We start from the raw sequence: 27,833 nt of genomic DNA on the forward strand, positions 1-27,833 counted from the left end.
TCGCCATGTGTAGGCTGAATTTGAACGAATTGTCGCCACTGTGTGTATTGAGTAACTACAATTCCTATTAATTAGAAGACCATCTACACCCACAAGCTTGTAGGATTTCACATATGCCTACTTATGCGTTTCGTCCCTGGCACACACACCGGACTCATCAGTGTGACTCTGGTATATTTATGTGTGCCGTGTCACAGACGCTTGGGGAATTTATTATTATCGGGAGCCGCCGGGACTCGAACCCGGCACCTTGTCACATCTCGGTGAGTGAGTCTACACTCTTAACCTCTAGGCCACCGAGTGCTGTGTTTATTGTTGCTATGTGGAGATTTATGAGAAGCCGCCACAAGCTAAACCCCAACTTGATCCTACCTATCCCATATGTCGTTCTTGCAATTCTGAAAAATGTCGTCTTTGAGTGTTTGCAATGATAGAGAACTATCGAAACACATACATTTGCACATCAGCTGCTGCAATATAGAATATAAGATACTCGATCTCGACAATCCTAACGTTCGATCAATACCTCCTATCGGAATTACAGTAACTTAATGAAACACAGTGGCAACAATTCGTTCAAATTGAGCCTTTAAATGGTGAACCATATGGTTTCAGCATAGAACTTAAGAATACAATTGACTGATACACGTCAATATCAAAATTATAGGGCCTGATAGTATTTGATTGTATATAAAACAAATTTATTCAACTAAAGAATACTACAATAACTCAATAAAATGGGCCTTACATTTTGAATGAATCCAAAAAATCAGGTAAACGAAAAATGTAAACAAACAACCGCCATATTTAGGCTCAGCCAATAGAAAACGAGACCACGCTTGTCGCCACTGTGGTTAATAAAGTCACTGTAATCGCAATAAACAAACAACGCCATCTCGACGCGATCCATCCGAACACCTATCATCCCCCAATTTATGCTAATTCCCAAATTTCCCAATGACGATAACGGCATCGCAGCCGTTCCTCTTATGACAGACAGAAGTTGTCTCATCTCCCCCCAAGCCGCGATTTACATAACTTTCTGATTTTAATCCGCGCAGACCGGAATTAAATTTTGCCAACCGCTCTATCCTCCGAACAAACCACTTGTTAGCGTTTCCAGACCTAATCCTCTGCATCGACCTCCCCCTCCGAAATGATACGGGGGTTAAATGTTGAGGGTTCTGCCCGTTTGGACCGTCCGGATGAATGGGAAATTGGACATTTGAGCCGGCTTCCGTCTCCCGGCAAAAATAGCCGGTTGGCGCGACCTCCATTTTCTGGGCGAAATGGGGGGCTATTATAGGTAGATGGGGGCTGAAGTTACGACGGTTTCGTACGCCCTTTATGACACTTCATTCGGGATAATGACGACGGTGGCGTTACTAAATAATCGCGTTGTAGGTGTTTGAGACGAATTGATCGGCAATTTTACGTTTCACGAATTTTAAGTTGTAGATATCATCAGAGGTTCCTCAATCACAGATTGTACTAAAAATCATTAACTTCAAACAAAAGAGCATGTGTAGATGACAAATAAGTATCAGAGGAATTGTAAACGGGGCATAATACATTTCAGCGTATGATACAAGAGAACAGATAAAAACCTAAGCAAAAACTCTGCCTCCTCGTATAGGTGTAGTGACTGGTTTTGTGTATACCTTTACATATTTATACGGAAGGGCTACCTCTTCATGCAAACAAAATCCCCTATATCCTCCCTCCTCACCAAAAGTTGACGAGATATGCAGGGTGATTCACCGCAATGGCCTATTAGGCCGGCCATCCACGTACAGTTGAAACTGTCAGTTTCGACTGAACAGTTAAAACTGTCAGTTTCAACTGTGAACTGAGATGTGCACACATGTGCAGTTTAAAGCTTCAGTTTGTTCCATTATGGATTCGAGAAGGTCCGACGATCTAGCGGTCCTCGGTTTAATTTTTGCAATTTTACCAAGAATAAAGAAGAGAAAGCATAAACAGTGGTGCAAGCAGTGGCTACAAAAAAGAAATTTATCTTCACACATAAGTTTATTGAGAGAATTAGGAAAAGAACCATTAGATTTTCTCAATTATTTGCGCTTGACTGAAACAGTGTACCAAAAATTAACATTGTTGGTTTCTCCTTTAATTGTGAAAAAAGATACAGTCATAAAAACTGCAATATCTCCATATGAAAGATTAGCTGCTACTCTGAGATTTTTAGCCACAGGACGCTCGTATGAGTGCCTGAAATTTTCTACACAGATGCTCCAGATTTTTTCGAAGCCTCAACTTTCTTTTTCTTTGCGGTAAGCAGATCTCAAGCTGTTTACTTTGGACAGCACCGATTTCTTGGTCGTACCAGGTTCTATTTTTTCCAACTTTTTCGCCAGTCTGCTGTATGCCGCATCTTTTTTGGCGCGATCGTGATAATCAGCCGATGTCACTTGCCATAAACAAAGTTCCGACCTATATAGTTCGATAAAATCGACTATAACCTGGTTATGTTTACGCGACATTCTGATGCGCACCCTTGCTCGACACGAAATCAACTGAGAACTCCACAGTTGAACCCCCACACACTGTCAGTTCAGTTAAACCTTTCAGTTAAAAATATGAACAATTTCATTTCTCTCAGTTGAACTGTTCAGTTGAAAAATTCGAGTTGAACTGAGACTGAAATACCCACTCACGTAGAGTTTCGACTGACAGTTTTAACTGTTCAGTCGAAACTGACAGTTTCAACTGTACGTGGATGGCCGGCCTTAGACTTTTAGGCCGGCCATCCACGTATCTAATCTTTCATGTGGAGATATTGCAGTTCTCATGACTGTATCTTTTTTTCACAATTAAAGGAGAAACCAACAATGTTAATTTTTGGTACACTGTTTCAGTCATGCACAAATAATTGAGAAAATCTAATGGTTCTTCTCCTAAATCTCTCAATAAATTTATGTGTGAAGATAAATTTCTTTTTTGTAGCCACTGCTTGCACCACTGTTTATGCTTTCTCTTCTTTATTCTTAGTAAAATTGCAAAAATTAAACCGAGGACCGCCAAATCGTCGGACCTTCTCGAATCCATCATGGAACAAACTGAAGCTTTGAACTGCACATGTGTGCACATCTCAGTTCACAGTTGAAACTGACAGTTTTAACTGTTCAGTCGAAACTAACAGTTTCAACTGTACGTGGATGGCCGGCCTTATGGAAAACTAATCATAATTTTGTGCTGAAAATTTGCATGTTGGGGTTTGAGACAATAATCTTTCCACCTAAAATACCATTGTTTCAAAACCCACCATGCAAATTTTCAGCGCAGAATCATGATAAGTTCTCATAAACGTCTAATAGGCCATCGTGGTAAATCACGCTGTATATATCGATGGCGTAGCGTACATCTGTGCCAAGTGAATTCAGATATAATTTATATTTTCGGATATTATTTTTGTTATATTCATATTTTGGAGGTAATGTAAGTAATATCTATCTAGAAACAATATAATGTCACTCTTGAAGTTCTGAAGTCATAAGTTTAATCGATTGATGATGACAAACCTTAAAAGTTGTTTTTTTGAGAACAAGTTTTTTGCACTACACCATCGATATATTTTTTTGTGATGAAGCAATGTGAAAAATTATCAACTTCAAACAATAAATTATGTGTAGATGAAATCTCAGTATTAGCAGAGGAAATGTAAACGGGGCATCATATATTATTTCAGCATACTATACAAGAGTACAGATAAAAACCTTAGCAAAAACTCTGTCTCCCCGTATAGGAGTAGTGATGGGCTTTTGTATTTGTTTAAAGAATAAGCTAACATATTTATATTGAAGGGCCTCCTCTTAATCCGAACAAAATCTCCTACATCCTGCCCCTTCACTAAAAGTTGACGACATATATATTTTAATTAAATCTGAAATGAACGGAAAAAGAACCAGAAAGGAGTAATAAATATATTAGTTTCCATTATATTGATTTGAAGTTAGCGACCCATTCTAAAGAAGAATCTGTTTCTGAATGGATAGCTTGGAAACCCCTATGAAATTTATAAATTGGACAAGTATCATCAACTGGTCAATGGTTTCTTTTCCACCATATTCACATAGTGGGCTTTCAATAAAATGTCATTTGAAGAGCATACTATTGCAACGACCATGACCATGACCTAAGTCGATTTATTATACACCAAAAAAAGGTTGAAACCTAGAACTTTTCCTGAAGGATCAACTATTAGACTCTCGTTGAAGACATTACAAGAACTTCATTCCCAACACCAAATTTTCTTGTCACTCTCATTATATCGAAGGAAAGAATTAATCCATAAAGATTTGCGTGAGTTTAATATGGCAGTTCTAGTATCTGGCAGGTAAGATACAATTGGAACTAAATTCGGGTAGAAATGAAATTCATCCCAAGATTTCTTGACTGCAACCTGTCTACGTATATGAGTCGAAAGTATATGTGAAAACACTGGTAACCAATGTAAAGGTGAAGGTCTAATAGTTCCACTGATAATTATAATAGAAACGTTAAGCTGTGCATCAATTTCATGAACATGAGCAATATTGAACCAAACAGAACAACAGTATTCAGCAGCAGAAAAACCAAGGCAAAAGCTGCCGTAGGAAGATTGCTGGTATCCACAACCCATGAAGAACCAAGTAATTTCTGAAGAATATTATTCCTGGACTTCAATTTTATATACAAATTTTCCAAATGGACCTTAAAATTCAAAGAAGAATCAAGTTTAACATATTTGGGGGTGTAGTTATAATTCGATACGGAATTATTGAAAGTTACTTTCAATTTTCTATATTGGTTATTTAAATGGAAACTCTGATGAGGCAAGGAAACCAGGAGCTATCAGCTTTTTATGTCAGCCGAAAAGTCATCTAGCACTGAATGTTAATGTTAATGTTAATGTTGTGATTCAAGAGAAATGTTCATTAGTACGATTATGACCTGAATCGGCCCACGGTTCAAGAATAGGGAAAAATTCACAAATAAGAATTTATCCACAAAATGAACACAACGTTTTACTACTTGCTGATGATGGTATAGAGCTGTGGCTTATGACTCCATCCAGAAATCCCGATTAAGGTCCTATGAACTGCAGTTCGGTTAAACAATTATCTTTTTCACTATCGCTGCTTAACGAATACATATCCTCTGATCGAAATAATTTGCTCAAATAATACAGATGATAAAAAAATACTATAAATAAAGAAACCATCCTAAACAGGTTGTAACTTGTCGCAGCACACACAAGCCAACATCCCTTCACTTAGACGTGGAGGATATCCTTGCAAGAATAAGGCAATCAATATGAATAAAAAGAAAAGGAAATGTTATGGACCTACCGTTTTCTTCGACTCAAAACCTTATATTTACAAGGATATCCTTCAGTTTTATGAATACAGCTAATTACCCCAATATTCACGATACTCGAGTTCACGTTCGGAACTAACGCCTTCGCCATTTTGCAACCGAAGATGCAAAATGGCGAATGCGTATTATTACTTGTCATTGTCAATAATGGCGAACTAGGCTCAGGATAACTGAACAAACTAATTGAAACATTATATTTTTATGTGAACTGATACCTGTGCGAAATTCAACGATTTAATGTAGAAGAATATTAGTTTGAAATATTTCGTGTCATAGACTCACACATCACAAGCTTACATGAAAGAGAATTCTATGCTATTTTTTTAAATCGATGAATTTGTTGGAATGAATTCATGTTCATCCTTATTTAATATCTTTATAGCGAAACGAACGACTTGAATACGGGACTCCTCATCGAAGTATGGAGCAAGGGCATGCTTTGGGATCGTGCTATGGGATACCATTACATCCCTCTTCAAACAGTTCAATACTCCAACGAGGTAAGTATCTCATAACACATTCATCTACATATGGCGGTATACAAGATGCTTCATTGTAAGCTGGAAAAATAGCATCGGGTATAAACACATGACCTTTTCTGAGGTTATTCTGATCACTCTGTATAGTAACGTTAAGAAAATCATTTTTGTCTTATGAAATACAGCTCGCCTTCAAAGCATAGGTGATATTTTGGTATAGTTTAATATCATTTTCGAGCACTATTGGTGGCCGAATAGTTAAATGGAACTTTTCCACCATTTCACATTTCAGTTTTCTTATACTCAATTCAAATATGGTGAAGAATTTTGAATTAATTATTTTAGAATGGCAGATTCCTTATGTCAGAATCAAGCAGAATATGAAAAAACCTATTATTTCAATAACAATAAAATACCGTTTGAAATTTTACGTGAAGGTTTTCGAAATATGAATAATTTCAAGCTTCATAAGAAAGTTTATGATGATATCGTTTTCAGAAGTATTTTCTCTTTTTTTTTTTCATAAATGTACATGAAAAAAGTGTTGAAATGTTGTGTTCCGGAAATCCTAAGAATTTAGAATGATGAAATTCAATTTGGAATCTGGAAATAAAAATCGCGAACCTTGCATGTCTCACGCAATTTTGAAATATTTTTTTCAGAATTCTAGACCTGATTGGAAGTGAGATCCAGAAAATCCTAAGATTTGAATGGGAATCATTTTCCCAAAGATTACACATGAAATATTGCTCAAAATATACATTGAATCCCCATATCTCTATTATGTTTCGGAATCGGGCTATATGTAAAATTTAAAAATGAATTTCCTGGTGACATTTACACGTCTTTTATATACACAAATGTTTGTCCATCAACCTATTTCACCTTAGGATAATAATTTTTCGAATTGGTACATGATTATTTGAAAAATTATTATTTTTATATATAAAGTGGAGTTAATGATAAAACTATCACATGGAGCCAGTAAACCCCCAAAACATTATATGGAAAGATAGAAGAAATTGGTGAAACTCGAACATTTTTATATCAAAAAATCATTGATTACCTATTCGAAATAATCTCAATTAGTGGAACTCTATTGTTCACAAATTTATTTATTTCGGGATTACGGAAAAAATACGTTGCTTCAAAGGCCTTGAAAATTTCCATTTAATGAATGAATTTTTGAATGATAAATTTTGTTCACTCCGGAGAAAATGAAGGAAAGTCCACCTTCTAAGCAGCTATTGTTCCATCCAAAAACATTCTTCGAAAAAAAAATGTTTGTACCTACCCGAATATTTCTGATGGGAAAATATGGTAGCAAACCATTAATTCAGGGACACGCTGTATATCAAATATTCAGAAGAAAGTGTACTACACCCGATATAACGGCTTTTTCTGTTGATACTGCTGTTATAAAAGTACTGCGGTTATAAAAGTTAACGATGCATCAAATTGTTCATGAAAAATGACAACTGAAAGTTCACGATGAAGAGCCTGTTTGTTCAACTTTATTTCATAAAGAACTCTTTTTGTCATCTTCCATTTATAAGCTACTCTGAAGGATATTCCTGGATATGAGGATTATATTTCCAATCCTCATATGTGAAATATGATTCTTGATGTCGACTACAATGAGTGATGATAGCCGAAGAGTATGAAGAAACTTTCGCAATCTGATTCCATCTTAGTCGAAATGAAGTTTTAGTGTTCATTTTATGGACAAACGATGTGCTTGTAGAAAACAGTTCTGGTTAACCATTTGACAAAATGGCTTTGAGTCTTGGGATTTTAACAGAAATATCGATAAGAAACGAGGACAGTAACGAGGCTAAAAATGATCAGCTTTCTGAATTTACTATTTTCAATTAAATTTCAAATGAAGTTTTATGTGGAATGATTGAATAAACAGTTTTTTTTTGTGGTGTTCATAGGTCGATCCAACCGTTTATTGTATTATTCAAGTAATTCTTAGATGAAATACATTCTCTGCAATATCTATTTGAAAAAATGAATGAATAAATGGGAGAAGCACCCCAAAAATGTTTTTCGGTGAATATTCATCATATTCCCAAATTTGGTATGCGCTTCGAGTGGAAATAAAAACATTTACATTATCAGAATGCATTATGATAGAAAATATCGTTATGTAGTTCACTTGAAAGCCAGCTTCAGAGATACGAGGTTGATATAATAGTTATCAGATTTACCGTTTCGTCATATAGAAAAATACATTCAAATAAAAAAATTAAAAAGAATATGCCTGCTGAACCATACTACTTTCTTTGATTTTTCACATCGCGCCTTTAAAATCTCATTATTTTTCATGCAACGTAGTTTATTTGCAGAGTGAGAAGTTGCAAGGTAGTTTGTTGCAACATACCTACACATTCAGTCTTAATCTTGCAAGGTAGTTTCACATTGACAAAATGAAGCTTATATGTTACAAGTTAATAGGAAAGCAACGAATGTGTATGAGGTCATAGGAATTATTGGACAGAAAATTAGTGTAATGTACTCAACGATTAATAGATGAGATGAGCTTCAGGGATTGGTTTACTTAAATAGCTCATACGAGGTGTTCTGATTACCCAAAAGAAATACTTACAGTGCAAACGAGAGAAGGATTGGTAGAGCATTTAGCTTTACGGGAAAAATTCAAAATTGCTGATTTCGTTATAAGTGCTCCAGTTTCATATTAACTTCTTTTTTCAGTATTTGTAGTAAGTTCTCTGAAAAATTGAAAAAATTGAGTTCAGTGAAGAATATGATCTTCTTGAACATCAACCACATCCTGACAACGTCTATGCATACTTTATATCAGATTGTTGAAGTAGCCTTGATCAACTCCAGTTACTCCAGAGTTGCGGTAAAAGCCATCTGACTTCTTGAAGTGTATTTGGAGGTCTTAGAACATTAATAAGAGAAACGGAAATCGCCTTGTAACTGATACATTGGTTTTTATGCTAACATTCGTCACTCCTTGTCTGACAGGACACTAAAGCAGTTGCGTAACATAATTTGATTAATTTCGAAATTATAAATCCATGCTCAAAAATAGTTTACATTGTGATTTATTCATAAAAATTTCTTCGTGTTTCGAAAGAGTGAGCTTTTTTTCCAGTTTAATGATTTAGCTATTGTGAAGTTATGAAAAAAGCTTTCCTGATAAAACATTCAACAATCAAATCAGGATTCTCCAAGCCTATGGCTCACACACAATCAGCTAGCTCGATTGTGATTGGTGACTAAACTTCCATCTTTCTTGTATTCGAGATCGAGTACATATGTTTACTTTCCATTCCTTCTATACATATTTTGAGATGAAGGTACCTAGTTGATGAGAATCCAAAGCTCTCTGTAGCCGATCCCGAGCGTGTTCAATGGGATTGATGTCTGAAGACCGTGCTGGCAGAGCCATTGGAATAAATGTTTCCTCAAACTGTAACTATGTGAACATCGATCTGCGATTTCTGGACACCAGAGGATGGGTCTATACCCGAACATGCCGACTATCCGAAAACCGTCCATACTAGATTCATCTGTGAACATAACAGACCTCCATTGATCGTTCCACTTCGTGTGGTCATTGGTGCATTCCAATCGAAATCGCAAATGATATTGGGTTGGTGGAATCCTTCTCAAAAGTCGTCGAGAATGTGGATTAACGTCTCGAAGTTTCGAACGGACTGTTTCAATCGAAACCGAAACTCCAGAAGCGTTCAAAAGCCGTTGTTACATCATTCGACAAGTACTCAAAGTCTCTTTACGGGTAGATACAGTCAGAGACCAACATTGTGTAAGATTGGTAGAACTCGGACGTCCACTTCTAGGTCTTTCGGTCGCCTTTCCAGTTTTTCGATATCGATGGTCGAGTCGGAAAACTACGCTTTCGCCTTCCACTAACTTGAAACGTAACGCCCTGACCATACCTATAATTCCTATTGGCGTCATCCGTACTAATAATAATAATAATATAGTTTATTCTCGATAAAAATTAATTACAGAGGCGTGAGCCTGTACGTGATTTGTAAAACAACTTATAAAATTAACCACAGCCAATATAAAACATACAAACTTAATAATAATTCTAATGTGACAGGAGTAGAGCTTCATTTAGAATCCTACATAATGAATGGTTTCAATAACGAAAAGCATCAAGACAAAAAGGGGTCTCTGGTCTCTCATCTACAAAATAGTCGAACCAATGATATAGTTGTCATTTCAGAATAATATTTTGAAAAATATATAACGATCTTTCATTATGGGTTGATAATTGAATTAAAATATTCCCTTCCTCTTTCAATTACCCATTTCTTCAATTCAGTTCTAGGTTTTTTAGGATTTACTATCATTTTCAACACTTTGGAAACCGTAGAGTATAATCGCGGAGCAAGGTAACTGAAACTTCTTTGGCCAATACGTTTTTCTGCTCTTGGTGCAAAGCATCTGTTCGTCTTATTTCTTGTGTCATAAGAGTATTCTCTTGGTTGGATCTGAATTTTTCTCGAACTTATGGAGGATAAGATTTTCAGTACAAATAGCTGATGAGGATTCATAATTTTGGATATTTCATATAAATCATCGGATGGAAACAAAAGTGGTTTTCCATAGATAATACGAAGCAACCACTTCTGGATTACTTCAACTCTTTTCATGTGACAATTATAAGCTCCACCCCATCCCATATTCCATACTGAATCTGAGACTGACATAAGGCAGTATAAATCAGCTCCAAATTCGAAACGCTCAGGTAATTCTTCAGGTATATGAATTTTGAGAGTAGATACCTTAGTTTTACCACTAAGGAATCGATGTGCTTATCCCACTACTAAGGTTACCTTTAGGCATTATTGTCAAACAAATTTTCAGATTATAAATCAAAATGATGAAAAATTCTTCTCAAACGATAAGAACTTGCCTGAAAGTGAAAAAGTAATCGAACGAGTACGAAAAAAACCATTCAGATATAACAAAGTTAACATAAGATTTTTCATAAAAGTACTTTCGGTGGACAAGAATAGATAACTTTTGAAACCATCACAAAATACATAAACTCCTTTCAATTCTGTTGAGTAGTATACAGGTGATCCAAATTTTAGTTCAATAACTTTGGGGTTAGAACAACTTTTTTCATGAAAAGAAGGATGATTGAAAATCTTCACCACTGTCTTTTTTTCGAGAAAATTATTCCATTTCTGAAATCAATATTTTTACTGAAAAAAGATTTTTTTCAAAGAAAGTACCGTTTTCGAGATAATCGAGTAAAAATTAAATATTATACACAAAGATCTACCAAAATTTTTTATTGTAGAATGTCTGATAAATGTTTCTCATAAAATGATAGCAATCTGAAAGTGTTATAATAAACTACCCCAATCTTTGTACTTTCATTTATCAAAAATTCAAAAGACTTTTTTTTAAGAAGCCCCGTTGATTTCATAAATGAAACATCACATCCCTACATCCACGCCACTAGATAATTTTGGCAAATGACACTTACCTTATTCGATAAATTACGTTATCAAGACTTCAATACCTGAAAATTAAAACAATGAATGCAATATTACTAGAGTTAAAAGTAAAATACTGATTTTTTTTTCAGAATTCAACACCTTGTATCTCGAAAACGAACCTTGTTAGGATATATGTTTATATGACCTCTTTTCTATGGAACGAATTGTTCTATCCGACGCCAAAGTTATCGACCTAAAATCTAGATCACCTGTATTTATGTCAGAAAACGTCATGGTGTTCCGGGGTGACCATATTGACAAACGAAGCTCTTATTGACAAACCCTTAAAGAAGTAATCGTTCCAATATTCTTACAGAATTTCAGAAGTATCGATTCATCAGAACCTATGGTATAGATGAAGTAATCTAAATGAATATAAAATATCGACAACTTGGGGTCTATTCCTTCACAATAATATATCTTAATGATATATTTGGTTTATTATTGTCTTGGAATATAATTCCAATTCTAAGAATGACGAAATAAATTATCAACCAAAAGAAAATTCGAAATAATAAAAACTGTTCAAATTGAATAAACGGTTAACAAATTGAATAACTAAATTAACATAAAGACAGACCTACGTTTCGGAATTTTTGTATTTAATAATAACATTTCCCCTCATCAGTGCCTCATAGTTCAACAGAATTACTGAATTTACCACCTTACCACTTGTATATCTACTCCTTACCACTTGTATATCTACTTCACAAAAATTGCAATTGAGGAACATTCAAACTAATAACTGAAAGTAACTTTTTATCTAGTGAGGGTTCACAGAGAACGTAATTACTTTAGGTAGTCATAGATTTTTTTCTTGTAATTCTCATGAAATACAAATACAAGTAGACATTTACAATTGAAAAAACAATTTTAAAAATTTCAAATTAATCCTTTGGTTGATACGTCTGTATTCATGTTAATTTAGTTATAAAATTTTTAACGTTTACCCAATTTGTACAGTTTCAGTTATTTGGAATTTTTTTTTGATGATTATTAATTTTGTCATTTTTGAAATTTGAATTACATTCCAAGACAAAAATGAACCAAATATATCATAGAGATAGATAAATAGATATATATTCTCAAAATTGTTATAAATAACAAAAGGAAAACAGGTCATAATTAGGGAAAAAAATCAACTAAATAATACAACAACAGAAAAGAAGATATTCTACCCATAAAAAAACATATTCCAAATTTTATTTTCACAGTACATTTCAAATTCAAATATCGAATATGGTTCACAGTCAATTAAAATTGAAGAAACAGTTTTCTTGAACAAAGTAAAATCAGAAATATCTCTTATTCTTCTAGGAAGATAATTATAGATCTTAATACTGAAATAAAATATATTATATTCAGTAGCTGACAATTTATGAATAAATTATTCTGAAGGAATAGACACAACGTTGTCAATGTTTTATATTCATGTAGGATCCAGTTATTGTTCCCTGTAAATAATTGCGATGCTTGGAGACCTTTTAGTTTCTTCTAGTGTCGAGGGCATGACAGTTTCAATGAATTTACAGGGAACGAATTGTTAGTGTACATATAATGCAAAAAGGATGTGTTATTCTTCGAGATGTCGAAGATATGTCAAGAGTTGTGAATCTTGAAGAGATTTACTGGATGGTTGTGAAAGTTCGAAAACAATACGGTCATACCAGATGTGTCACATCTGTGTATCAGGTTCTAGTCCTTCGAGAATATTCGATTTCCAGGAATCCATGAAGATCTTTGTGGGCGGTACGGCAAAGCTCTTATTGGACTAGGGGATGGTACTTTCCCTAAGGGTGTGGTCAAGCCGAAAGAAGGGAGGTCGATATTCGAGACAGGGTAGTCCCAATAGGCAGGGAGGACAGTTCAACTTAAGCCGAAGTTCGGTCGGTAAACTTAAGACGTAAGACGAAAAGACGGTTCGCGGACTAAATTAAGACGAGTTAGAGACGAGACGACCGAAAACTTGAAGTACGACGAAGACGTGATAAACGAAGTAGTTTCGAGTAATCAACAAACGAGTTAAAGACAAAATTCAGTACCGTAGTGAGAAACTTGTTAATTAATACGTAGTTAGGATCTTCTCAATACTGAATTTGTACTGTATAATTGTGGCTTTGTAAATAGATGTAAATAATTCAAAAGAGTTTAATTATTACAAATCCAACAAAGTCACGGAGAAAAAGACGAAAGGCCAGGTAATCGAATTATACCTCTAGACGATCGATTAACCAAGCCTACATTCATGATATTTGATGAAGAAATACCTCTTTCATTAATTCACAAACGCTTTATGGAACTTCTCCACATCTCAGTATGTTCAAACTTTTGCTCGTGTTTTCATACTAATATTCTGTTTTTCGCATTCGTTACTCGGATTTTCCACCATTAAAAGTGCGAATTGTGAAAAACCAGAAGGAGGCAACAAAGGATCATTATTGGCAATAATACAACAAAAGACCTTCGCCTGCAAGGAAACTGGCAGGAATCAGGAAATGGCCCCGCTTTCGGGCGACTCGCCTGAAAAGCAGCATAAAGAATAAAATTTTCCGGATATTCCAACATCGGTTCGATAACGCACAACACTGTACAAGCTGCGGATTATGAGAGACGCAAATTCTTCAAGGCTGCCTTTTTATTATTCGCAGTTATAAATAATGAAGCCTTGGAAAGGCCTGCAACACGCGAGGCTCAGATATTTTTGTCAGAATGTCTCCGAGGTCATGAATAAAACGTTGAAACTGTTCACGATCACCCTCTCGACGAGCTCGCTGCTGGGTTGTATATTTTCGAATGAGTCCGTTTTCGGGTTCCGGACGAGGAAGAAAGTGGATGTTGAGGAATTATTATGAAGTTCCATTTAGAGTTACCGCGCGTTACCGGAAACGAGGAGGCATAGCCCTCTAGGGAAAAGTGGAATTTCGATTTGATTGAAAGGAGTTTTGTGACTTTTATGTGTTCAGGTCTACTTCTTTGAATCTGATGGAAAGAAATGAGAATGTTTGTAGTTTTTGAGCGCTTGTTCATTCAGTTGGTACCTCAGAGGAAAGAAGGGATAGAGGTGCCCTTAGAAGTAAATAGCGTTGTATTGTAATCAATTATGATGATAAAGTGAGAAAGGACAACAAACCTTCAAAATTGACAACTAAAGGGACGGTAAACATTTCAGTGGCGTAGTCAATGGTTCTCTTACTGCCTCTTATTAAGTTTTCGGTGGTGAAATGTTTGGAACAAACATATGCATATTTCGGCAAATTGTTCATTTGCAATCTTAACGCGTGGCACCATATTTTGCTAAATTCTCTATTTGAAGGAAACCCACAAATGTTAGCATTGAATTAAGTTTTCGATATCTCACAAATACTACGCCATAGACGAGATATATTCTACGCCTATGGACTCAAAACGTGAACTTACCTATGATAGGTTAGGTTTTCATTTCCGATGTTTTACACACTATACATGTTTTTCGAGTATTTACCATGATTAAAATCAACAATATGTAACTTAAAATTCACAAACTTGTATGAAATAACGCCGATTACAAACGTGAAATTAAAATGAACAGTTAACCCTTAACGCACCTCTAGTTGTCACGTGCAATAACAACAAAAGAACCGTGTTGCCAAATCCACCGAATATTCGCAAAACATCTATGCCACAGAACGGAGAAAAGTTAACTTCTTCCTCAGAATGGCAACGCAATACATTATAAGTGTTTGTAAACAAAAATGTTATAGCGATGTCAACAAATGCTATAAGGCACCTCTATCTTTTCTTTCCTCTGAGGTTGGTACCTTTGGAGACCATATGTTTAGCTATACCAGGAGGGCCGTCATTAGGGGTGAAACAGTGAAGTGACCGTTTCAGGATCCTCTATTTGATGGTCGGTAATTCGGCCCAGTTGGCTGATCGCCTTTTCATATTGCGTCCTTGATTCTCAAGAACAGCATAAGGTTGTTCCACTCCGCTGCGTTTTTCAACATTCCCTGGAGAAAATCTCCAACCCATATGAGCATTGAAAGAGGGATAACATTACTATGTGTTTCACAAAGACAAAAAACAAAACTACCTCCACTTGCTAATTATTTGGAAGCAGATGTTTAACATTCAACATATGGAAAATTCTTACGATTTTGCATTCGAAACCAGCTACTGTTGAATGCCGAATGTCAGCGGAACATATATTTGCAATCCGAACTAGTTTTCGAAGCAATACTAAAACAGCCCCATATTTTTGTCTTTTGTAAATGTCTTTGTTCTGTTTTGTTGTTTTATTTTATTCAAAAACCTTGAAGTGATATTTCGTCACCCCAAGTAGCAAGTTGTGTCTTCATACTATTGTAATTTTTTGATATGTATTCAAATTTATCAGGTAGTATTTATCTGCGCTTAACTCACAATTCGATATATACTGAAAACACGAGGATAATGGATGAAAAAATATCCTTTTATCATTTGCATAACATAAACATAGGTCATATTATGTAGATCTGTAGATGTGGATTTGAAATGAATCATATCACGTTAAATACACAAGTGGCTTTTAAGATTAAGCTTTTCTGGACTAGACTGTAGCAAAGGACTCGATAATTAGGTCAATTTTTCGGGCTAAATCCAATTGTAATCATAGAGTCGAATGTCAATACTCCGGAAACTCTTGATAGAGCCGAACAAGAATGATCATAAAATTTTATGCTTGCTAAAACACTAAAACTTTGTTCGGCATAAGCAACCAATACCGGCAAAATATGTAAAATATTCCCAATGTCATAAAAATATTTGGCAAAATTGTAAATAAGTTCTCAATGAATATTTTATTCAACAATTTACTGGACTCAAAATTGAGGATTCATTTTTTAAATTTGCGTTATACGAATGAATTATTCAATCGAATAATCCTTCACGAATATCTATAATGTATTTTTCGATGAACACTTTTACCGTAGATCTTCATTTTTCATAACTGAAAATTGCCACATGAAGAAAAAGAGAATTAAAGACTCACCCTGTATAGGAACATGTGTTATAAACATGAGCTGTTCATATTTTAATTTTATTGTTTTATTAGATTACGTTCTAGATATAGCATCAATTTTTTTTTAGAAATTATTATTAATTTTGTATTGATTGTTGTGTTTGATTCCCTGTAATTGGGTATCATATCTGTTGGAAATGAAGGCTTATTATTAGTAGAGAACTGCCATTTCAGTTCATAATATCCAAGCAATCGTTTAATTTCTATGATTTCCCAAGAAAGCTCAACAATTGTTATAATAGCATAAATTAACAGACTCGTCTTATTGGCAAGTAGGCCTATTTTTATTGAAAAAAGCATCATATTTCGGATTCTCATTCCCAAATCACCCACAAAATAGTTATTTATAATACAAGTGCAGAAGGCATTGATATTCTTCCACGAGTTCAAAATTCAGAAACGAGCTACGAAGTGGCGAGTTTTTGAATGAACGAGTGGTAGAATGAGCCTTCTGTAAGAGTATTATACATTTTTTTCTCTAATTCATTGCATTTTTATTGAAATTCATGAAATATTTCCATAAATATAATTTAGTGATATTTGCATTGAAAAATATTGGTTGGCAGAACTGATATCTTCAAGGCTAATTGATGAATTGACAGATAAAGCCGTGACGGAAAGTTCGGAGTACCGACATATAATAATAAAATATAACCATGAAAACTGTGAGTTTCTGATATATTCTCGCACGATTTTGTTCTACAAGATGTGGAAGAATGAACGGAATAACGACAGAACAAGAGAAAGAAAATATTCCTCACGTACGCGTTGTAATAATTTCATAATTTTTTGTTTTCATTGCATTTCGTTCCAGTCCGCATAATAAACATCACATTAAAATCTTAATACATCGTAAGATCAAAAAAATAGGGATAGATAATGTTAAGGGTTGGCGGAGGGCCCCGACGTAAAATAAATATTCCCTGTCTTATGATTTTTCATGAGATGCTAATGAGATGAGTGAACTTCAGTTAGGAATTTATTCGTGTTTTCTTCTATATCACGGGATTCAAAAAATCACTATCTCCGACAAATCACGTGCAAGGGAAAATCACACCGCGCCATATCTCTGCCCTCACTTCGGGTCTGCAGTTATGTCTCCAATGGTTTTTCCATTTTACTTTACTCGAAATAGTCTTCACAATATCCCATGAGTCGAAATAAAGTTGCGGCAAACTCAAATAAAAAATAAATCGAGTACCTGTTTTCCATATCTTGTGTGGGCAATGATCAAGATATCGAAATCTTTGCTCCATCTACCACACAAAACAATGAATAATTCAATATTACAAAACTTCATTGTTAACGCTACTGAAGCATTCATAAAATAGGATTAACCCCTCTTCAAAAAAGAAAGGCGTATCATTAAAGTCACGAATTCTAATTTTGGCCATTTCATCCTGGAGGGTAAAAGTAAATATTCATGATTTTTTCATTCGAATGAGTTAGAGCTGCTGTGTGTGACATGTACCTCGTTTAGACACGAAACCGTTTCAGTCAAGCATGGCTCGTTTGAATTCTTAATGTTTCTATACCAGATTAGAAAGGGAATGGCTGACTTTGGTCATGCCACCTTGTATAACGTTGATATTTCCAATGGTTTTGCTCATTTAACTGTTTCAGACAGGGTGTTTCTAGAGAAACAAAGGAAAATGATAGATTCCTTGGATAATTTTGGGAGAAAAGTCCATAAACATGTGCCTGCAAACGCTTTATTTACGAAATACAGGTTGTCCTGGTAGTGCTTTTTTATGATAATAAAAATACTAATTCATTTAATTAAATTAATCTGCTCTACATATGGGGAAGACAAATATCAAAATATATAATTAAAATATTCATCACAGCTTACTAACTGGAACCTTATAATAATTTGGATTTTTCTTAGTATTGCTAGTAGGGATTCATCAAGCCAAGTAGCTTGACATTTTAACCTACTACTTGACTTGAAAATCAATGAAAAATTACGTACTTGAGCTTGACTTAACTTGATTTCAGATATTCATTGCTTTACTTGATATCAAGCTACTTGATATTACTTGAGCTTGATGTGCACGCGTTTTAGGGCATATATTTCTGCAATCGCGTGCACGCTTAGACTAAATAAGGGGAATCCTCGAGCACCGAGAGACTGAAGCATTCGCCAGTGTGACATTATTAGTAGTTTTCTCACATTTCTATGAAATCTATTCGAAAATTTTGGTAGTTTCAGAAATATCTTTCTAAACATGACCAAAATAGCCAAGGATTTTTTGTCAACTCCATCATCTTCAGCTCCTGTTGAAACACAATTTTCTGGAGCTGGTGTTACAGTTACAAAAACGCGCAATAGATTAGGCGGCGAATCGATAGGATGACTTATGTATCTGAATGGAAAATTATGAAATGAAACAAATCCTGGAGGTTTCTCAATATCGAGAAACTTCATAGTTTTTTTTTTAATTTATGTTTTTATTCCAAAAAAATGGATATTTTCGGTTATTTTATACAATGTGTTCGATAAATAAAAGTGTTTTTTCAAGGTTCCTTCTCATTTTATAATTTTTTTATTGATGTGATACTACACAATAAAACTGCTAATAATCAAGTAGCTTGATATGATTTGAGTATCATCCTGCAGAGTTGTATACAAAATTAGCATATCACATGATGAAAACTTCGAATTGGAATAACTATGACCGATTTAAGTTAAATATCTTATGAAGGAAAGGTGCTATGAAAAAAAAAGAAATCAAATTTCAACATTTTGCATCTCGAAAACAACTCGATCGGGCAAGCCCAAATTTATAGAACTTGTTTTCTCAGAATGATCCGAAGAATCTGCCATCTTTGTTTTTACCTTCAATTGAGGAACACCCTAAATTTGTATGCAATTTTCGAACTCCATAGTTGAATTAGCATTAGCGTCAAACGATAACTAGAGACTCACTCATGAAGAATTCTTAGTATATCCTCAGTACTTGTCTGTTTTTCTAGTATGCACTTCAAAAATATTATTCAAATAGTTCAATTCACTTATACCAAAGTTGTTAGTGTTTTCCAAAGACTTACCAATTCTTGAAAAATCGGAACATCTCAAAAATAGTAAGTTTTAAGCATACCAACTTCGAACAAATTTTAGAAAAACGAAACTTAACACAATTTTAAACAATCTGGAAATTCAATGAAAACAGGGTGTTATTTGAAGAAAAAACATTCATTTGGACATTTACACTTTTTTGGTACACTCCGTGTATTTATAATTAATTTGAGAATGTAACTCTGATGAAGCCTACAATGATACCCTGTCGAAAAAAAAAATTGAAAATTTCAGTGCTCAACCGTAAAAGAGCGTTGTATCAATGGCGGAACACCCTGTACACATGAATGTTTGGAGAAAGCAGGAAATTGTAGATCAATACAATATTTCAATTCAGGTGGATCTGATGTCATAGTGATATTCAGTTTTAATCGATATTCTGCTTGAATTTTTTGCTGTTCGGGCAAAGCAATTATGAGTTTTTCTGAATTTCATTTTCATTGAATACGTTTTTTCCTATAATCAGGGAGAACAAATATTGTAACGAATAAATTAAAGGATTCCCCATTAAGGAACACCAACGCAGTATTCGAGAAACGAAGATGCACTGAAAATTCCAAGTTTTTTTGTTTGCAACATAATTTATTTCGATCACGAATTGGTCAAGTGTGAATCGAATTTCATCGTTTCATATAATAACAAGCTCTAAATTCATCGTAACAAAATATAGGGCTCTTTTCAGCGAACGAGCGTCAAACAGTAATTGAATTTTGTGATAAAAATGAATTCAAATATTTATGATTGAACAAATCACATATTTTTACGATTGTTCGAAGTATCAAAGAACTATCGATCCACTCTGAACAAACAGGATTGGAAAAGGTCAGTATATGAACGTTTCATGTCAGTTTCAGTATTTTTACTAAAAATATTATGACAAGAGAATACTGAATATTTGATAGTATGCATAAATATTCTACGCGAAGGACCACCACACCGAATACCATTTCGCTGAAATTGAACAGAAAATCGATTCCAGTACAAGTTCCGATGAAATATGCATCCAATCTACCGGAAAATGAATTGATATAAACCCTAGCCGACTGCTGGAATGCTCAACGGCATATAAATTCGGATTAAAGTGAGATGATTTTTTGTTCTCTTATTTCTCTTGCTGTATGATACTTCCAACTAGGAACATTCTATTAGTATTCATTTATTGAAGCAAGAATCATGTATATGTATTCGATGCGTATTCAGTAGAACTACTTTTCATATAGTGAGGATTACATTCTGCGGTTTTAGCTATAGTTCCATTTACATTTTCGGAGAAGAGAACATCAATACATTGAATGATATTTCAATTCATAAAGTTGGGAATATGAAGCTGTTTATGGAAACATTCCCGAGAATAATGGAAATGTATTGTTGAAGAGAAATGAGTAGAATAGTAGAGAATAGTATGGATGATACGAAATGCTATCTTGAGTAACTTGCTTAAATGAAGTTATTATTATCTCCTTATTGCAAAGAAGGTTGTACAGGATGGGCAAATAAGCGAGGTAAGCGGCTATATCTCAGGATCCCCTCATCGTAGAGACTTGCGGTAAAAATTTTTACCACCAAACTGTACAAGAAAACACACTGGAAATTATTTGAAGTTCATATCTCTACCGCTTGGGGACCTAATAGCTATCGTCGAGTAGAAAAACCAATTTCACTCGAAAATGTTTCATATAAAGTTGAAGAACAGAAATCATCCCTCTAATCCTTGGAAAATTCTCTATCTTTTTGAATTATCACTTTCGATTTCACGACATCAAATAAGGGTAGGTGGAAGGGAGAAATCTGACTGATTGAAATGCCTATAACTTCAGTTTGGCTCAACATTTTCGAGCAAATTAGATATCGTCTAAGAGATAATATCTTGTTGATTGAGGACAAAATATACTCAGGATAAATTTGTTTTTGCTGCTTTCGATAGGGGGCGCTAAGTCATAAGTTCATTGTTTTGTTCATTTTACTTCGAAATTTCAAATGTGATTTGATTTTCTTAACAGAAACAGAAGTTCCATCAAATTTGCATGAAAAAACCTCAAGGTCGCAAAGTGAAAGTTTCAGACGTTCTGGAGTTATGACCGAGAGAAGATATTCTTCAACTGATGCACGGCGAAAAACCAAATTGTGTTCTTTAGGTTTTGACAAAAACAGAAATTCCATCAAATTTCTATGAAAGAACCAGAAGGTCGCAAAGCGATAACTTCAGGCATTCTGGAGTTAGATATGGCCGAAAGAAGACACAATTCAGTTTTTCAGTGCATCAGTTGAAGAATATCTTTTTTCGGCCATAACTCCAGAACGCCTGAAGCTGTCACTTTACGACGTTTTGGGTTTTTCATACAAATTTGATGGAATTACTGTTTCTGTCAGAACTTGAAGACACAATTTGGTTTTTTGCCGTGCATCAGTTGAAGAATATCTCCTTTCGGCCCTAACTTCAGAACGCCTTAAACTATAGCTTTGCGACTTACAGGTTTTTTCATGCAAATTTGATGGAATTTCTGTTTCTGTTGAAAAAATCCTTTTACATTTGAAATTTCGAAGTAAAATGAACAAAAAAATGAACTCATGACTCAGCGCCTCCTATCGAAAGAAGCACAAACAAGAAATTTTATCTTTCAGACGAGATCTAATTTGCTCAAAAATGTTGAACCAAACAGGCACTTCAATCAGTCAGATTTCTCCCTTCCACCTACCCTTATTTGATGTCGTAACATCGAAAGTGACAATTAAAAAAGATAGAGAATTTTCCAAGGATTAGAGGGATGATTTCTTTTCTTCAACTTCATATGAAATATTTTCGAGTAAAATTCATTTTTCTACTTGACGATAGCTATTAGGCCCCCTAGCGGTAGAGATATGAACTTCAAATAATTTCCAGTGTGTTTTCTTGTATACTTTAGTGCTAAAATTTTTTACCGCAAGTCTCTACGATGAGGGGATCCTGAGATATAGCCGCTCACCTCACTTATTTTCCCACCCTGTACAACAGTTTACAGTTTAAAGATGTTTTCTTACGGGAAATGTTCGACTCATAGACTTTCTTGTTCAGCATACTAAAAATTCAAAAAAATTAACCGGTGACAACTTCTCCGTTACGTTGCTGCCTGGTCCTTTGAGGAGATAGGCGAGATGCAGCAGCAGCACACTAACTGATGGTGCGCTAACCCCTAAAATGCGTATGGTCGATGAATAGACACGTTCAAATAATAAACTACGGGATTTTGAACATGGTCAAAGCAGCTGTTCGTCATGATTGTGAGTCCCACATGTTCGTTCCAGTTCATCCAGAAAATGTGTCGATGCTTATACAGTAAACACCACCAAGCGCAATTTCAGCATTCATCTGTTATGAATGTCAGAATGACGAGGACGGCCTGCTAATGAAAAACGACTCCCACACGTTTTTTTTTTTATAATCGGCAGGGATTATAGTATATTCGTGATAATGGAGTTGAAAAAAGTTATCGACTGTAGGATTGAGACAACAAAAATTATTGGGATAAACAGTCAGGTTAGAATTAGAAGACTCTTTTTAATTCATTCTAGCTTTGGCTAACTGTTTTATTAGTATAAATAATATAAAAATGGCTGACACCTGCTCTTGGTAATGAATGAAGAAAATACAAAAAGAGAACGAAGAAGTACAATTTCAAGTGTGTAATATCATACGATATTAATTATCTATCTGGTTAATGTATCAGCAAAAATGCCATCAACATAACCATTATCAAACAGAAGACTTCCACACTATTACGTAGGAATCATAATCGAAAGTAACCCAGGAGATTGCATATCATCGAGGGAGAGTAGCGATATAACGATCGTGTTAGGGATCATCAGTACCGCATAACTCAATCCAAGATGACGAACAAACGAAATAGCAGGCACCTTATTGAACGCTGGCAGACGCAAAGCAGTATGATTACTGCGATGCGCCACCCAGCGGACAAAAACCTAACTACTTCCTCCACGGGAACCTCAAAAAAGTAGATTCACTCGTCAACTAGGAAAATCTCCTGGGTTACTGTCGATTATGATTTTTACGTAATATCGTGGAAGTCTTCTGTTTGACAATGGTTAAGTTGATGGCATTTTTGCTGATACATTAACCAGATACCCCAAATAGATAATTAATATCGTATGATATTACACACTTGAAATTGTACTTCTTCTTTCTCTTTTTGTATTTTCTTGTTTTATTAGCATTTTCAGGAATGATTAAGTTGAGCTTAACCTTAATGTTAGTTTACTCATACAGATTAGCACTCAGACAACAATCAAAAATTACAACTGTTATTACCAACAATAGATTTTCAATTTCAGATTGAAGACAAAGAAATCTGAAATTGAAAATCTGTTGTTGGTAATCACGGTTGTTATTATCAAGAAGACATAATTTCGATGTGTCTATCTATGGACTTAGGCCCAGTTTCACCAAACAGCACTTGATCCCAGATTGATTAAACTCCGCTTGTTACTAAAGCAGGCTTAACAGTGTTTTCTGTTTCACCATGCATCAACCCGTCCAAAGTTGATCGCGATTAACCAAATCGCGATTAAATAGTCAGACCATTTGGCAACGTTGTGAACAAAGAGTTATATAGTGTTCTGTATTCGTATTAGCAGTGATGACCTCCATTGACGCTAGGTGTCAGGTGTCATTCATTCATTTAGTTTTATTTGTAAAAAAAAATTAACATATAATATTTGTTGAGTTTTGAAATATATGCTCTTTACTGTGATCAGCCAAGTTCCTGTTAGTTATGTTTATGTAGCCTTTGTATAAGAAAATAATTATTTATCACTTTTTTAATAAGTAAACAAGATTTTCATTTATATTTTTTAATGTAAATTATTGGTTTCCTCTAATGATTTTTGACTGAATGTATGTAAAAAATATTCACATTTTATGTTTTGTTATACAATTAAAGTTGATTTTGTACTTGAGAGCTTTAATTATCCCATTTCACAAAACCACACATTCTGTAAAAAAAACTATTTAAGTAATTTTATTAACTGATTTATTTTTATTAACAAGTTTAACTGCTTCTTAAATAATATTTCAATCAAACATATCAATAAATTATTCTTTGCAATAAATTTCATAAAACACAAAAACAAAGTTTACGGCTATTTTAAATGGGAAATATTGTGCCTATACATATAGTCATATTTTGATAAAATTAGAAAAAAATTTGCTGGCTGCGAGTGATTTTTTTTTCTTTGTCAGCTGTTTTCAATGTCTTAAGTCCTATTGATCCTGCCTCACTTCTGGATGTGGATCTTCCGCAATCTCTTCATGTTCTTCCACTACAACCCTTCCAATTTCCCTGCGCTGTCGCTCTAGCATTACCAGCCTGAAATATACATATAAATTAGCATTTGCTTTGCTATTATAGAAATGCCAAAATATGTTCAATAATCTTCAGGCCGGACACAAACCTTGTGAAGTATTGATGAACCATAGTACGTCTTTCTCGGTGCTCAGGGTAATCTCTCCTCTCGTTCAATGGATGACCTAAGACTGCTATGGGATTTTGTCCCATGTCTCCCTGAGCTATTATAACATCCCATGGTGCTGGTAGGTTGGCTTCAAACTCAGCATCAAAAGGTGGGACATCTTCCCCACGTCTTCGTAGGACATTATGAAGTACAGCCGTTGCCACTATTACAGGAAATACTTTATCCAAATCGATTCTAAAACCTAACGATAATACAGGAAAGCGTCTTTTCCAAACTCCAAACATTCTTTCCACAGGGTTTCTCGTTCTGATTTGATATTCGTTGTATAATTGTTCCGCAGGGTTCAAACAATTTTCAAAAGGAGTCATGAAATACTTGGTACAGGAATATCCACTATCTCCTACTAGGACAGCATTTCCATATCTGTCATCATCAAACATAGCTTTCCGATAGCAATTACGGAATATGGTGGAATCATGACTACTTCCAGGCCACCTCGCAACTATGTCTGTGAATTCAAGTTTGGCATTGCATATAGCCTGAACATTCAGTGAAAAGTAACCCTTTCTGCAACGAAACAGCTCTGCATTATCACCACCTGAAAAATGACATAAATTTAATGAAACAGTGGGAGAAGAATCATTACATGTAGGAGGAAAGAAGGACGTACCTGGAGTTTTAATTTTAACATGAGTGCAATCGATGGCACCCAAAACCCTTGGAAAGCTTGCAATTCCGAAAAATTCAGTCTGTGTTTTTCGAATTTCCTCCTGAGTTTCAGGGAATGTTATATGCAGTGGACGGAGAGAGGCAATAGCAGTACTCACTCGATGAATTATTCTGTGGGCTGTCGATTTACTAATTCCAGTGAAGTCTGCAACTGTAATTTGGTGACAACCAGTAGCATAGTATCGTAAGGTGCATAGTAACTGATTCATTGGAGAAACAGAATTATTCCTGGAAATCAATAGGAAACGCAAAATCAGTGTATCAAACTATATAGCAAACATAACCTCAACAATATCAGTAGCCAATTCAAAAGGAAAATGAAACATTAAAACTTACTTGTCGTTTGCAAATTCAATTTGTTCCTCAATTGAACCCAGTATTTAGAGTGCAGCTTTTTTTGAGAGACGGAATCTTTTCTCAAAATCCGCATTGTCCAAATTTTGGAAATGATCTTCTCTTTCTCGGATCCATCGAGGACGTCGAACGACAAATTCTTCATCACTATCATCATCTTCAAAGGCAAGATCATATACTCGTCGAAAGGCCATTTTAACGAAATTTCCGGAAAAATAATTACATAGACAAGAGTTCCAAATAATTATTAATCTCAGCTTGAAAGGTTATAATCCTCCAAAAATGGCCGATTAGTGCTAAATCGCGATTGGTCGATTAAATGGCGCTTTGGAGTGTGGTGAAACGCTACATTACATTAATCGTGATCTAAAGCCTCACTTAAGAGCTAAGTCAAGATTAAAGCATTTGGTGAAACTGGGCCTTAGAGTTAGGACGAGGTTTAAAGCAGATTAATTGACCAAACACCATGTCACAATTCACTTAGCCAGTTAATTTTTGAGTACCTACTATAACTATAGATTCTATTCAATGTTTGCGGAAGGTCTTAATCCAAAATATCAATCTGATAAATTATCTTGTCATAGAATTTCTAATCCCGTTGAGAAAAGTGGAGAAAAAGTTGTAAAGTGATTTGGTGCAATAGGCTCTATCATTGGATTGTGGTGCAACAGTAATATGTTCACTTTGAGAATTTGACAAGATATAAAGGGAAAATTGTGAAGTAGTTGGATGAAAACACTGCTGCATTCTTTCAATCTCAGGGATTTGATCGTTGCAAATTTTTTCCACCCATTGGGGTGGAAATAACTTAAATATTCTCAGGGTCATGAATGGGTAAAATTTTTCCTGTATTGGCAGAATAATTACAGACATCAGAATTCTCCATTCCCATCGAAATGATTCTGTGGAATTTTACATTCGACTGAAAATCCAGTAGAAAGCTGGTCATGGCTGTCGATCTGAAAGATCTTTAGCGAGTCTGTCTCGAGCCAATATTTAGGTGCGCCCTCTCCCGGGGTATTGTGTTTCGTCCCGAGATCGCTGGTGGACTCATCGGTTAGGCTATCCAGCGATCTCTGCCTAAGACACACCTTCCCACCCTCGGGTGAGAAGTGAATCGGTTGCTTTGCGTCGACCCCTTTAAATACGCCGGGGCCGATGTTGTGTGGCGCATTACGACCATGGCGCCATCTCTGAGCAAACCGAGTCACTACAGATCTATGTATATCATTGGTACCTTTAAAAAATAAACCACTGTATAAAATGTGGGGTGGCGTTTATTTCACCAATCATTCTATCCTCAGTTATTCCAGGATAACTTTCGAGAAAGGAAACAGAAACCTTCAAATTTTCGGGGTATGTTTAAAACTGAATTAATTAATGATCCAAATTTGGGAGTGGTTTGATATTCATCACCGTTTGAAATTTTGAAATTCCATCTAATTCAGAAGTAGTTTGTTGTAACAGGGTGGCTTACTTAAACTATGATCGAACCTAATCTTCAGGGCAGGTATCAAGGTGCCATCGCTCTAACACACATTTTCGACATGGCTCAGGGCTCTCACTGGTATCACTTAGATTTAGATCTTGTATAGTAGGACAACTGTGTTTGTTATAATTAACTCTACATCCTGGTATTTTTTCTAACAGTAGAAACTCTAGACAATTAAACATCTATAATATATAAAGCCGTTCGTGTAAGAAGATAGAGTTGTCGTTAATGAAGTTAACGTTTGTTGGACAATAATTCCGTATTTCTGAAACTAAATTTATCTTGAGATATTCTTGAGTAA

General features: G+C 35.0%; 2 protein-coding genes across 3 annotated transcripts in view; one reads left to right on the forward strand and one right to left on the reverse strand.

Annotated features, from left to right (window-relative positions):
- LOC123670744 (protein unc-13 homolog B) overlaps positions 1 to 27,833 on the forward strand; it is a 637,597-nt gene that overhangs the window by 123,860 nt on the left and 485,904 nt on the right. Inside the window, exon 4 of the mRNA XM_045604288.1 lies at positions 5,759 to 5,876. Coding sequence (XP_045460244.1) covers positions 5,759 to 5,876 — 118 coding nt within the window. The remainder of the gene's footprint in view (positions 1 to 5,758; positions 5,877 to 27,833) is intronic.
- On the reverse strand, positions 24,717 to 26,366 carry LOC123670747 (putative nuclease HARBI1). 2 transcript variants are annotated; one of them, XM_045604291.1, is made up of 4 exons: positions 26,023 to 26,366; positions 25,628 to 25,914; positions 24,937 to 25,555; positions 24,717 to 24,851 (listed from the first exon to the last, which is right to left on the reverse strand). In XM_045604291.1, exons 2-4 carry the CDS (start codon positions 25,893 to 25,895, stop codon positions 24,746 to 24,748), a joined length of 993 nt encoding a protein of 330 aa, XP_045460247.1. In that variant the 5' UTR covers positions 25,896 to 25,914; positions 26,023 to 26,366; the 3' UTR covers positions 24,717 to 24,745. The 2 variants fall into 2 exon arrangements, with proteins under 2 accessions (XP_045460247.1, XP_045460248.1); XM_045604292.1 differs by having other exon boundaries at positions 25,628 to 26,037.

This window comes from Harmonia axyridis, chromosome 1, assembly GCF_914767665.1.
Source record: "Harmonia axyridis chromosome 1, icHarAxyr1.1, whole genome shotgun sequence".
Lineage (NCBI taxonomy): Eukaryota > Metazoa > Arthropoda > Insecta > Coleoptera > Coccinellidae > Harmonia > Harmonia axyridis.

What these genes read in the sequence shown, in the direction of transcription:
- LOC123670747 (XM_045604291.1), bottom strand. Translation starts at nt 25,895, where the DNA reads ATGAATCAGTTACTATGCACCTTACGATACTATGCTACTGGTTGTCAC. An exon ending in TGTTAAAATTAAAACTCCAG is followed by an intron (nt 25,556 to 25,627) that starts GTACGTCCTTCT and finishes GTCATTTTTCAG; the next exon opens with GTGGTGATAATGCAGAGCTG. An exon ending in GTTCATCAATACTTCACAAG is followed by an intron (nt 24,852 to 24,936) that starts GTTTGTGTCCGG and finishes TGTATATTTCAG; the next exon opens with GCTGGTAATGCTAGAGCGAC.